Source organism: Trachemys scripta, chromosome 11 (genome assembly GCF_013100865.1).
Source record: "Trachemys scripta elegans isolate TJP31775 chromosome 11, CAS_Tse_1.0, whole genome shotgun sequence".
In the NCBI taxonomy this organism is placed as follows: Eukaryota; Metazoa; Chordata; order Testudines; family Emydidae; genus Trachemys; species Trachemys scripta.
This window is the reverse complement of record NC_048308.1, coordinates 7,142,978-7,155,685: the sequence shown is the minus strand read 5'-3', so window position 1 is coordinate 7,155,685 and position 12,708 is coordinate 7,142,978. Positions and strand designations below refer to the sequence as shown.

The 12,708-nt window shown below is 53.9% G+C and overlaps 1 protein-coding gene across 1 annotated transcript; it reads right to left on the bottom strand.

Moving 5' to 3' along the window:
- Window positions 1–993: 993 nt before the first annotated feature.
- On the bottom strand, window positions 994–10,316 carry INHBB (inhibin subunit beta B). Its single transcript, XM_034786380.1, has 2 exons — window positions 9,760–10,316; window positions 994–3,584 (listed from the first exon to the last, which is right to left on the bottom strand). Exons 1-2 carry the CDS (start codon window positions 10,160–10,162, stop codon window positions 2,809–2,811), a joined length of 1,179 nt encoding a protein of 392 aa, XP_034642271.1. The 5' UTR covers window positions 10,163–10,316; the 3' UTR covers window positions 994–2,808.
- Window positions 10,317–12,708: the final 2,392 nt, after the last annotated feature.

Sequence of the window (12,708 nt, the reverse complement as noted above, 5' to 3'; positions counted from 1 at the left end):
AAGTGCTTACATGAACTGGGAGCCCAAATCTTATTTTCAAAAGTGACCTAGGCCCAGATCCTCAAAGGTACAGAGGTGCTTAACTCCCACTGATTTCAATTTAGATGCCTAAATCGCTTTGAGGATCTGGGCCCAAGTCATTTAATTATAGAACGTGCTTGCTTTACAACTGACTTTTGAGCATCCCTTAAGTGGTGCTTGAAGACAGATTTCACGGCATTCAATTAAACACATGAACTGAAAATACTTCTCTGACAACTGTTCAGGTGCCTGTAAACAGGGCCGGTGCAAGGAAGTTTCACGCCCTAGGCGAAACTTCCACCTTGTGCCCCCAACCCAGCCCTGTGGCAGCGCCCCGCCCCCCCTCCACTCTGAGCCCCCCCCCCCGAGGAGCCGTGCGGCAGCTCCCCACCCCAGCTCACCTCTGCTCCGCCTCCTCCCTGAGCACACTGCCCCCGCTCTAATTCTCCTCCCCTCCCAGGCTTGTGGCGCCAAACAGTTGATTGGCGCTGCAAGCCTGGGAGGCGGGAGAAGTGGAGCGGCGACCGCACGCTCGGGGAGGGGGCATAGGAACACTGTAAAAAAAAATTGGGGGCACCACTTTTTGGCACCCCCAAAGCTTGGCGCCCTAGGCAACCACCCAGTTTGCCTAAATGATAGCACCGGCCCTGCCTGTAAAGCTGGAAAAGCATAATATATGATTTTCAGGCCAGGATTGGGGCCTGACACCAGACTTCGCTGCGGTGAGCAATGTTAATACAGTCTAGGGTTGCTAAACCTCCACGATTGTCCTGGAGTCTCCACTAATTAAAGGTTAATCTTTAATTAAAGATTATGTCATGTGAGGAAACCTCCAGGAATACGTCCAACCAAAATTGGCAACCCTTCTACTAGTCTCATGCTCCATTTTACCCACCCTCCTCACCCTTAATCCGGAGTTGTAAATTATATGTAACCAAGCTCCCCAGGAGGGGACATGCATAAAACCTCATCCAGTTTTCAATCTTTTTATTTACTTAATCTGTACACAAATGCAAAATACTTCAAACAGCAAATCTAAGTGAAACTTGTTTGGTTTTAAATTACTATGGAACAGAACCTAAAAGAAACTTTATTAAATAAACATAAAAAATGGATTTAAAGGATGTACATATTGTAATGTATTCTACAACAGTTGTTTTTTCACTATACGTTCCATGTGCGTACGGTATAGAAAAGACATTGAATAGAACAAACAGAATCCATTTTGTACCCTGAAAGAATTGGTAGGCCTTGTGAGGGATTGCTCAGTACAACTACATGATATATGATGGCTTTGCCATCTCATAAAAATTATAACTAATATGTTGGCCTCTTTGGTTCCAAAATTTATGTATAATACATTTAAATGTATTCATTTTTGCTGCTATAAAAATAACTTTTTTTTTCAAATGGCAGGTTTTTTTGACTAATCATGCAACTAAATCAGTGCAAACATTAAAAGCAATCATTCGCTTTAAAAAAGAAGCAAAAGATTTAATTTCAAGTATAAAAAATATAAAAAAGTCATATCATAAGTCCAGTTTTGTCTAGTATGGGTCAACACTTTAAATTGCATAGCTCATGCGGCACCTGTTTACCTAGATAGTGAGCAAAGATAAGTGCACTATCAAGTACCACTTTTCAAGGCATTGAAATCTGCAAGTGCTATAATATGTGCATTCAAGCAGTTTGCAAGTGCTATGCTGTATCTTTATTTTCGGATCTTTATGGCCATCCTTGACACTTCCTGGTAAAGAAATTCAAAGCACTCTCCTCCTTTCCAAGACTTGTTAAAATGTTCTTCACCTGTTATTAAATGCACAGCATTTTTCAGAATGTCTCCACCATGTTACTGTAATTCCTTTTAGGGTTCATTGGTTTAGTTGTGGTAGCATTTGTTTTTGTTCGTTTGTTTTTCTCCCACATTACATGTCCTTGCGGAGTCTCCTGCTGAAACACACAGATTGCAACTTTGATTTTTTGTTCTTTTTTTGTTCTTAGAACAGTGAGATGCTAATGGTCAGCACAATCCAGATATGACAGAAAAGCCCCTTTTCAATGGCACAACAGACACAGGCGTCCATGGATTTCTAGCAGTCAGTTAAAGCATCAAATAATGCCAACCAAACATGTGATTTAGAAGAATACAGAAACAGTCTCAGAATTACAGAATTACAGTAGCTGCTTATGTGTATCTCTCCCTCTCATGTTACCACTTACTGGAAGTGCTGTTGGAAGATAAGGATATGTGTGTTGTTTATATTAGGAGATTTTTAAAACCTGCATAGGCAGGTGGACTGCAGCTTCCCTTTGGACCTAAGAGGTGATGGTCATTTTTAAGTTTGGTGATTTTGACACCTGCGTGCAAGAATATATTATGTTCTCTCTTTTTTGTGTTCTTTTGTATGAGCACATAGAGCTCATTTCAGTCCAACTTCCCAGGCAGGTGGGGAAACAGCTGCTTAGCCATTCACTTGTACTGGCAGGCATTTTAGTTATGTTGTCACTGGTGATTGACTTCCTGTTACTTGTATCGTGTGTGTGTGTGTGTGTGTTTGTGTGTGTGTGTAAAGTATTTCATAGCATTAGTTTATAAGTGGTAGAATATTTAAATGTCCAAGATCCACAAATTGCCACTGTCCTGACACCGATGTAAAACTTTTTTTTTTTTTTTGCCAGACTTTTCCACAGTGACTTAACACCGATGCCTGGATACACAGTGAAACTTCCTCCAATACCATCTAGTACGGGAATGTTCTCTTTCTCCCCCCGGAAACACACCTTAAATCAAGCACAACCACATTCTTCCACAATCATATTGGGAACGTCCCTTTTCACAATGTTGTATTCATCATCAAAGTACAGCATTGACATTGTGCTAAGTTTGGTTGGAATGCAACAGGAGTTCACGGTGCCTGGGTTCAGCCCTCGCATACGGTACTGATTCACTACCGCAGTGTGAAAAGAGGAAGCTGATCCCGGGACTCCAGCCAAGTAGGCTGGGCAGCTCCCTTCACAGTAATTCCCATAGTAACCTGATGGCGCTATGATCCAGTCATTCCACCCAATGAGTCTAAAGTCAATGTAAAACTGTTGCCTGCAACATAGATTGGTCCTGCCATCACACTCCAGGCCTCTTTTCCGGATCCTGTGTTTGTTATCAGCTAAGCGTGCTTGCACCACTAAAAAAGGCCGGTGGGATTCCTCCCCGGGGTCCACATAAATTGGCAGCACTGAATACTCTTCACAGCCCTCACATTGAACATCCAAGTTCAGTCTCCTTTCTCCTTTCTCAAACAGAGCCTGGATCGCCTCTGTCATAGGAAAAGTGTGCCAACCACTTCTTTTGAGATCAACTTTCTTTTCAACCACATTCCACTTGTTGCTAGTGTCCAGGTCTTGGAAATAGACTTTGACTCTTACTTTTCGCCTGCTGCCTTTCTCTAAGACATATGGAAGCAGCTTCAAGTAAAGCCACAGGCTGGCTTGAACGACAAACAAGTTCTGGTTCCCTTCATTTGAGATGAAGAAATAGAGGCGGACTCTAGATGAGGCCAGATCATCTGCAAGAGAAGGAGAGATCAGCAACATTAAGTCAAGAACAAAATGTACTATTTGCACAATTCTGGATTCAGAAACAATGCTAGAACATAACTGATCAAAACTGCTGGGAGAATTTATTAGCCAGGAATAATGCACTGAATTAAAGGTCCAGAATTTGTACGAGAAATACATTAAAAAATGACTTCCCAGAGCAAAAATCTAACCTGGCTATAGCTGAATATGTCAGATCCGCAGAAAGCAACACAAATTCTTTAGAGCCAGAGAGATTCAAGCAGGGTATCAGAGTACCCTGAAAAGTGCAGCATTTGTACCTTAATATCTACTAACTAGTTTAGGAAAAGGTTCAGCTTTCAGATACCTTTTGGTTTTTACAGGAAAGGCTTTTTAGCAACCAGTGAAGCTTCAGTGACTAATGAAGGATTTTGTTACAATTTTCCCATATGCTAATCTTACTTAACAGATAGCATGCAAAACACCAGGGAAAGTGTTCTCAAAAGCATGTCCACTTGTACAAAGGGTTAAAACTAATCTAGATCTACTCTTCTGAAGTAGCAGGGTATCGCCCATCAGATTTTGATCTCTGCCTTCCCTCCCCCCCATAAATTCTAAAAAGAGGTCAAATAAAGCAGCCGTGGTCATTGTAATATCCTTCTGGTCTTAATGTCAGAATTAAATGAGTGAAACCATCACTGATATTCCACCCAATGTCTAGCTTTAATACATTATTTGCAACCAAAAGAGTTCATTGCATGAAAGGTACCAGAACCAGGGCCGGCGCTTCCATTTAAGCGACCTAGGTGGTCGCCTAGGGCGCCAGGATTTGGGGGGGTGGCATTTGCCGCCCTCGGCAGCAATTCGGTGGCGGGGGGGTCCTTCCGCGCTCCGGGTCTTCGGCAGCAATTCTGCAGCGGGTCCTTCACTCGCTCCAGGACCCGCCGCCGAAGGGCCCCGAAGACTGGGAGCTTGAAAGGACCCCACCCTCCGCCACAGAATTGCCGCTGACGACGGGGAGCGCGGAAGGACCCCCGCCTAGGGCGCCGAAAACCCTGGCGCCGCTCCTGACCAGAACTACTTGTATCTGCTGGAATTATGTGCTACAAGCATCACACAGCTATGCTTTAGGTGATAAATGTCCAGTCTAGACTTTTTAGCATGCCTTTAACCCACGTGTTCTAATTACATTCTCCTGATTGCTATTTAAAATTACTGGATTAACAGGTATTTCTAATCTGTTACAATCTGATTTCTTTCAGTATATTGCCAAACACCAATTTTTATCCCTTTCGGTTGCCCAGGAACCTTTGTTCTTTTTGTCCACCTATACATCTTTCAAGGGTTTTGTATAGTTAGAGTCTAGTGTGTCACCCCAGATCCCTTCAAAATAGGTCTGTTAGGCCCAGGCAGTGCATATAAGGTTTCTGGTACCTTATCATGTGTGCTGTGTCTATATACGTTTTATATAAAACAGATCTGGAAGGTGTTGCAAAAATAAGTGATTGTCAATTGAGTACTGAATAGAACTGCAACCCCAGCAGTGATGTCATAGCATTAGACTTTTAAGAAAATGGTAAAAAAAAATAAACTGCAATAAAAATCAATGCTAAAAAAATCCTATTACGTGTCAACACACAACTTTTCTATAAACGGTGATCACAGTGAAAGGAAATCAACAGCATAGTATCATTACATCAGTACATATGGCATAAGAGCACCTAAGAGATATAGGTCTATATATTACTTATGAATATGTAGACCTATAAATATTTATGTGAATATAAACAGACAAGCACGTATCTATTTCATTTATACACAACAGATACTGTAAATGTCTATGCTTTTGATAGGTAGTTGGGTAGATGCAGTAGATGGATGGGCAGTACACATACTAATAGATTTTGTAGTTGGGTGGGTAATCAGATACCCCAGACAGAGAGAAATAAATTTAGTGATACAGCAGATTGTTGGAGGGATTGAGGGATACAGCAGGAAGACAGGCATGTACCTATGGTAGATTGACAGTGTAGATGGATATGTAAAGGCCATAGATCTAGTGGATGAATGGATGGATGGATGCTGCAGGTTAGATAGACAGATACAGCAAATGGATCAGATGGATGAACAGGTGCAATGGCTGGATGAATAGGACTGATATGGTTGATGGACAGGTATTGTGGGTGGGTGGATGGATGGATGGATACAGTGCACATGTGGATGGATGGATGACAGCCAGAGCAGATGGACAAACATAGTACGTAATAAGTGGAACATAGTAGAAGATGGATAAATTAAGTGGAAAGATGGACTGAAAGAGTGAGTGGATAGATCAATAAAGTGTGTGGATGGATGAATGCACTAGGTGGCTGGCAGATAGAGAACATGGGTGCAGGTGAAGTATGGATAGATGGGGTGGGTAGGCACAGGGGCGGCTCCAGGCATCAGCGCACCAAGCGCATGCCTGGGGCGGCGAGCCACGGGGGGCGGCCTGCCGGTCGCCGTGAGAGCGGCAGTCAGGCTGCCTTCGACTGCATGCCTGTGGGATGTCCGCCGGTCCCACAGCTTCGGCAGCAATTCGGCGGCGGGTACGCCGAAGGCGCGGAACCGGCGGACCTCCTACAGGCATGCCGCCGAATCCACGTTACCAGCGGACCTCCCACGGGCATGCCATCAAAGGCTGCCTGACTGCCATGCTTGGGGCGGCAAAATACATAGAGCCGCCTCTGGGTAGGCAGATGGATGGGTGCAGTGAATGTATACAGTGGATCAATGGGTACACTGGAAGGATGCAACAGAGGAGGCTGAAGGACATACAGACACGGGATGATGGAACAGACAGGGCTGTAAGGCATGTGAGTGGTGGATGGATGGATGGATGGAGCGAGCAGAGGACATATGGAGGGAGGAGGTGAATGGATATAGCAGTGGAGCTGGAGGTTGTGGGTGGATGGATGAGTATAGCAAAGGGGGTGGATGATATGGTGGTTAGATGGGTAAAGTGGATGTGGTGAATGGATGGGTTGGTGTAGCAGAGGAATTAGAGGATAGAGAGAGATGGATGGAGTGGATAAGTGAGGACAAGTGGAAACGGATGGGTTGATGGATGAATCTGTCAGTCAGGCAGAGGTGATGGATGGGTGACTGGGTATAGCAGAGGGGGTTGGATGGCATGAGTAGAGGAATGGCTGTAAAAGAGGAGGTGGGGAAATGGAGGTAGCAGAGGGGGTTGAATGGCATGTGAGTAGAGGAAAAGAGGATAGATAGATGGATGGAATAACTTGGCAGGGGTGGATGCAATGGTGTGGCAGAGGGATGGATGGCATGGGGCAGGTGGATGTGATGATGTAGCGGAGAGGTGGATAGCATGGGGCGGGCAGATGGAATATTCTAACAGATGGGCGGATGGCATGGGATGGACAGATGGTGTGGTGTAGCAGAGGGTGGATGGCACGGGGCAGGTGGATGGCATAGGGTGGGTGGAATGATGTAGCAGAGGAATGGATGGCATGGGGTGGGCGGATAGATGGATGAAGAGGGATGGGTGGACAGACGGATGTATGGATGGACTGATGGGTGAAGCCGGGGGGGTGGCTGTCATGGGATGAATGAATGGGTGAAGAATAGGGGTGGCAGGCATGGGATGGATGGAGGGATGGGTGAAGCAGAGGTGTGGATGGATGGATGCATGCATGCATGCATGGACGGACAGGCGTGTGGGGGGGGGGGGGGGCGAAGAAGGGGGGTGGCTGCCATGGGGTGGATGCATGGATGGATGTGGGAAGCTGAGGGGTGGATGACAAATGGATGGATGGGTGAAGCCCAGAGTTATCTGCCATAGGATGGATGGATGAAGCAGAGGAGTGTCTGGCATAAGGGAAATGGATGGATGGACAGATGGGTGAAACAGAGGAAGGGATGGGATGGGATGGACAAATGGATGGGTGAAGCAGAGAAGAGGATGCATGGATGGCCAAAGCTTAGGGTGGCTGGCCTTGGATGGGTGGCTAGATGGACAGATGGGTGAAGCACAGGGTGGCTGTCATGGGATGGATAGATGAAGCAGAGGGATGGATGGACAGATGGGTGAAATAAAGGAGTGGCTGGCCTGGGGTGGATGGACGGGTGAAGCGGAGGGGTGACTGGGATGGATGGACAGATGGATGGGTGAGGCAGAGGGCTGGCTGGCATGGTGTGGATGGACAGATCAGTGAGGCAGAGGAGTGGCTGGGTGCAGATGGACAGATGGGTGGGTGAAGCAGGGATGGCTGGCCTGGGGTGGATGGACGGATGGTTGGGTGAAGTGGAGGGGTGACTGGCATGGAGTGGATGGATCATTGGACAAGTGTGTGAAGCAGAGGGGTGTCTGGAATGGATAGATGGACAAACAGAAGGATGGGTGGCTGGGTGGGATGGATGGTTAGGTGACACGGACAGATGGATGGGTGAAGCAGAAGGGTGGCTGGGATAGGGTGGATGGGTGAGTGATGTGGAAGAGGTGGCTGGCATGGGATGGATAGATGAATGGATGGATAAGGCAGAGGGGTGGCTGGGTGGGATGGATGGTAGGTGACACGGAATGGTGACTGGCATGTGGTGGATGGACAGATGGGTGGGTGACGCAGAGGGGTGGCTGGCGTGAGATGGTTGGATGGATAGGTGGGTAGGTGGGACGGACAAACAGGTGGATGACACATAGGGGTGGCTAGGATGTATGGACAGGTGGGTGGGTGATGCAGAGGGGTGGCTAGCCTGGGGCGGACGGACAGATGGGTGAAGCAGAGGGGTGGCTGGGATGGATCGATAGATGGATGGATGGACGGTTGGACAGGTGGTTGACACGGAGTGGTGACTGGCATGAGATGGATGGACAGAAGGGGGTGACACTGAGGGGTGGCTGAGATGGATGGCCAGGGGGATGGGGTGGCTGGGTGGACCGATGGTTGATGCAAAGGGGTGGTTGGCATGTTGCGGACAAATGGAAGGGGATTGACATGGTGGTAGGGCTGAAACGGATGGCTGGGGGATGGACCGACGGACGGGTGGGTGACATAGGGTGAATGGATGGAAGGGGTGACACAGAGGGGTGGCTGGGATGGAGAAGATGTGTGGAAGGGGGTGAGGCGGAGGGGTGACTGGCATGGGGAAGATGAATAGAAGGGGGGTGGGATGGGGTGACTGGGACAAGGTGGACGGATAGAAGGGGGTTGACACGGAGGGGTAGCTGGGATGGGGAGAGTGGATGGAAGTGGGTAACGTGGAGGGGTGGCTGGGACGGATGGCCATGGGGTGGTTGACATGGAGCAGACAAATGGAAGGGGGTGATATGGAGAGGTGGCTGGGACAGATGGCCAGGGGGATGGGGTGGCTGGCACAGGGTGGACAGTTGGAGGGCAGTGATGCAGAGGGGCTGGGATGGATGGCTGGGGGGATGGGGTGGCTGGGACAGATGTCTGGGATGGGATGGGGCGGTTGGCATGGGGCGGACGGATGGAAGGGGGTGATGCAGAGAGGTGGCTGGGATGAATGGCCGGGGGTGGGACTGGGTGGCCGGCACGGGGGGTACGAATGGAAGGAGGTGATGCAGAGGAGTGGTTGCGGGCGGTGGGATGAGGTGGCTGGCACAGGGTGGACAGGTGGAAGGGGGTGACACATAGGGGCTGGGACAGATGGCCAGGGGGATGGGGTAGCTGGCACAGGGCAGATTGGTGGAAGGGGTAACACAGAGGGGTGGCTGGGTCGGATGGCTGAGGGGACGTGGTGGCTGGCACAGGGAGGATGGGTGGAAGGGGGTAATGTGGCAGCGTGGCTGGGACGGATGGCTGGGAGGACGGGGTGGCTGAGATGGATGGCACAGGGCGGATAGGTGTAAGAGAGTATTGCAGGGAGTTGGCTGAGATGGATGGCCGGGGGGACGGGGTGGATGGCACTGGGCGGATGGGAGTAAGGGGGTAATGCAAGGGGTTGGCTGAGATTGAGGGCCGGGGGGACGGGGTGGATGGCACTGGGCGGATGGGTGGAAGGGGGTAATGCAAGGGGTTGGCTGAGATGGATGGGCGAGGGGACGGGGTGGCTGGCACAGGACAGATGGGTGGAAGGGGGTAACTCGGGGGCCCGGGGTGCCTGGGACGGACCGACGGCCGGGTGGGTGAGGCGGAGGGGTCGGGGGAACGCGGTGCCCACCTGTCTCGGCGAAGCTGATGATCTCGGACACTTGCTCGTGCAGCGGGGGACCGCCGCTCGCCTGCCCGTCCAGGCTGGGGATCTCCACCCGGCCGTCCTCCCGCACCCTGCCGGCATGCAGCTTGCGCAGCGCCGTGACCATGGCCGCCTTGGGCACGGCGTGGGTGATGTTGGGCCGGTCCCGCAGCTGCAGCCGGCTCAGGATGTGCCGCTTCACCGCCTCCAGGAAATCCCCGTCCACCTTGCCCGGTTCCTCGGGCCGCCGGAAGCCGCAGGACGTGCAGGTGTCCTGGGGGGCGCCCCCCGCGGGTGGTGGCGGCGGCGTCGGGGAACTCCCGGCGCCCACCGCCAACCAGCAAGCCACCAACGCGGCCAGGACCCCGCTCCAAGCCGCCCCGTCCATGGCGGGCAGCGGGCGCTGTCGCGGGGGGCAGAGCTGGGGGCCGTCCCGATCCGCTGCAGGGAGCCCAGCTCAGTCCCGGCCGCCGGCAGCTCCGCTCAGGTCGCTCCCGGCAGCAGCGCCCGGGGCAGGGGGGCGGGGGCAGCCAAGCTGGGGGGAGGGGTAGCAGCGCCACTAGGGGGGCGGGAGCCAAATTGGGGGGCAGCGGAGCGTAGAGGCGGGGCACTAAGGTCTAAAGTAGGGGCAGCAGGCTGAGGAGAGGGGATGTAGAGAGAGCCCGGTCTGGGCGGAGCAGGCTGGAGACAGGAGGGGCCAGGGGAGCCCAGCTGGGGACAGGAGGTGCCGGGGGAGCCCGGTCTGGCCGGAGCAGGCTGGGGACAGGAGGTGCCGGGGGAGCCCGGTTAGGGGTCAGGAGGTGCCGGGGGAGCCCGGTTAGGGGTCAGCAGGCTGGGGACAGGAGGTGCCGGGGGAGCCCAGCTGGGGACAGGAGGTGCCAGGGGGAGCCCGGTTAGGGGTCAGCAGGCTGGGGACAGAAGGTGCCAGGGGAGCCCAGCTGGGGCAGGAGGTGCCGGGGGAGCCCGGTTAGGGGTCAGCAGGCTGGGGACAGGAGGTGCCAGGGGAGCCCAGCTGGAGACAGGAGGTGCCAGGGGAGCCCGGTTAGGGGTAGAAGCAGCAGGCAGGTTGCAGGGGGCACCGGTCGAGGAGGAGGGAGGGAGGCTGTAGGGGACAGCAGCCGCCCCCGTGGGGCGGGGGAGCAGACGGAGCTCCAAGCACAGGGCAGGCGGAGCAAGTCCTGCGGCCGGCTCACTCCCCAGCGCACATCCCCAGGGCGAGCCGAGCCGCGCGGCTGCCTGTCCCTTGGCGGAGGCTCTCAGTTCTCCAGGTCCCGCCGAGCCGGGGGCGAGCTCTCAGTCTGGCGTCATCGGGGCTGAGCGGGGAGAGGGACCCGGCCGGGTTACGTGCAATCCAACTGGTACCCGGCGGGAAGGAAACCAGGCTGGTGCCCCGCACCTCGCCCGGCAAAGCCACGCCACGGGCGCTGGGTGCAGGGCGGCTCCGCTCGGTCCTCTCGCTGGGCAGCTCCCCTGCAGCCAGCTCACGGGAGTGGGAAACCAGATCCACACGTGCCACCCCTTCCCGCCCTGCTGTCGGTCCCGGCTCGGCTCTAGCGTCCTGCCGGGCTCCGCTTCCCTCGGGCACAAAACGAGCAAATCCACCGGCTCAGAGCAGCGCCTCGGCTCGCCTGTCCGGCCGCCTCTCCCGCGTCTTCATGGTCAGCGCGGCTCCCCCGCAGCGGGTTGCGCTCCGGCTCCGCGTGCGTCGCGCTCTGCCTGGCCCGGGGGCTGGAGGGCTTTTAACGCGCCTGTGGGTCCGGCTCCGAGCCGCAGCCTGCGGGGGGTGGGGGAAAGGCTTGCTGGGGGGAAGCGGCTCGCTCCTCACTAATCTGCCGCTGGTCTCCGCCTGCTCACCCCCCACCCCCTGAAAAATCACGACATTGTGCCACTTTCTACTGAAACTTTTATACAGGAGTGAAAACCACGTGGGGACTTTTCAACGTACACCAGGGACGCCATAGGCTCCGCGCTCGTGAGCAGATTAAGCCTCCGGCCCCCTAGGCTAGTGCAGCCACTTCCTGATGTGGAAATATTCGCTATGCCGGTTCTTAACACCCCCCCCCCCCTCCCCAGCCCTTTAAAAGCAGCCCCCCCCCCCCCCCACGGCCCAGTTGCTGCAATTCCCCCCCCCACCCACACACACACACACACACGGAGAAGAGCCGGACACGCGGGGACCCTGCAGCACTGTGGGGGGTGTCACCCAGACAGCGCTCCAGGGGCTGTGGCAGGTGGGGCGATCAGGGGGACCCCGTGGCGGGCAAGTGTCAGGCAGGCAGCGGGGCTGAGGCTCCGGCGGGAGCTCGGGGGGATAACGGCAATCTGGTCCCCTCAGCGCCTCGGAGAGAGCCCTGCAGTGCCGGCGGCAGCCGCCCGCCTCCCCTCGCCCTGCGCTCTAGGGACGCGCTCGTAGGGAGCGAGTCTCCTCGGGGAACCCCCCGGCTTAGGTCTCCACGCGGTGCCCTGGAGGGCAGGACGGGGACCGCTCTCGCTGCAATGCACAGAGACTCCCCGCTAACTCTCAGCACTTGACACAAACTCGGGTCCCGCTAGCTGGGGGCGAGGGGGGTGCACCGGGCGGCTGGGAGGAGACTAGACGCAGAGGGTCTCTCCTCTGGCTCAGCAAAGGGGACCCACCAACCAGCATGTCACACAGCAACAGGCGCTCCACGGGACCCGGCCCCAAGCCGAGCGCACGCACACGACTATTAACCACCTGCCGCGTCCACACAGCGAAACAAACCCAGCCCTCGCTCGCCTGCCCAAAGCCCGTGCGAATGACACACCGCACACACTGCCCGCCACCCCCCCGCCAAAACATAAGCTCCCCCGGCACGCACAAAGGCCGGCACGCTGCACACACTCACAACCACACAACGCCCCCCCCCCGCGCGCCACACAAACAGGCGCACGGCATGTACTCTCCCACACAAC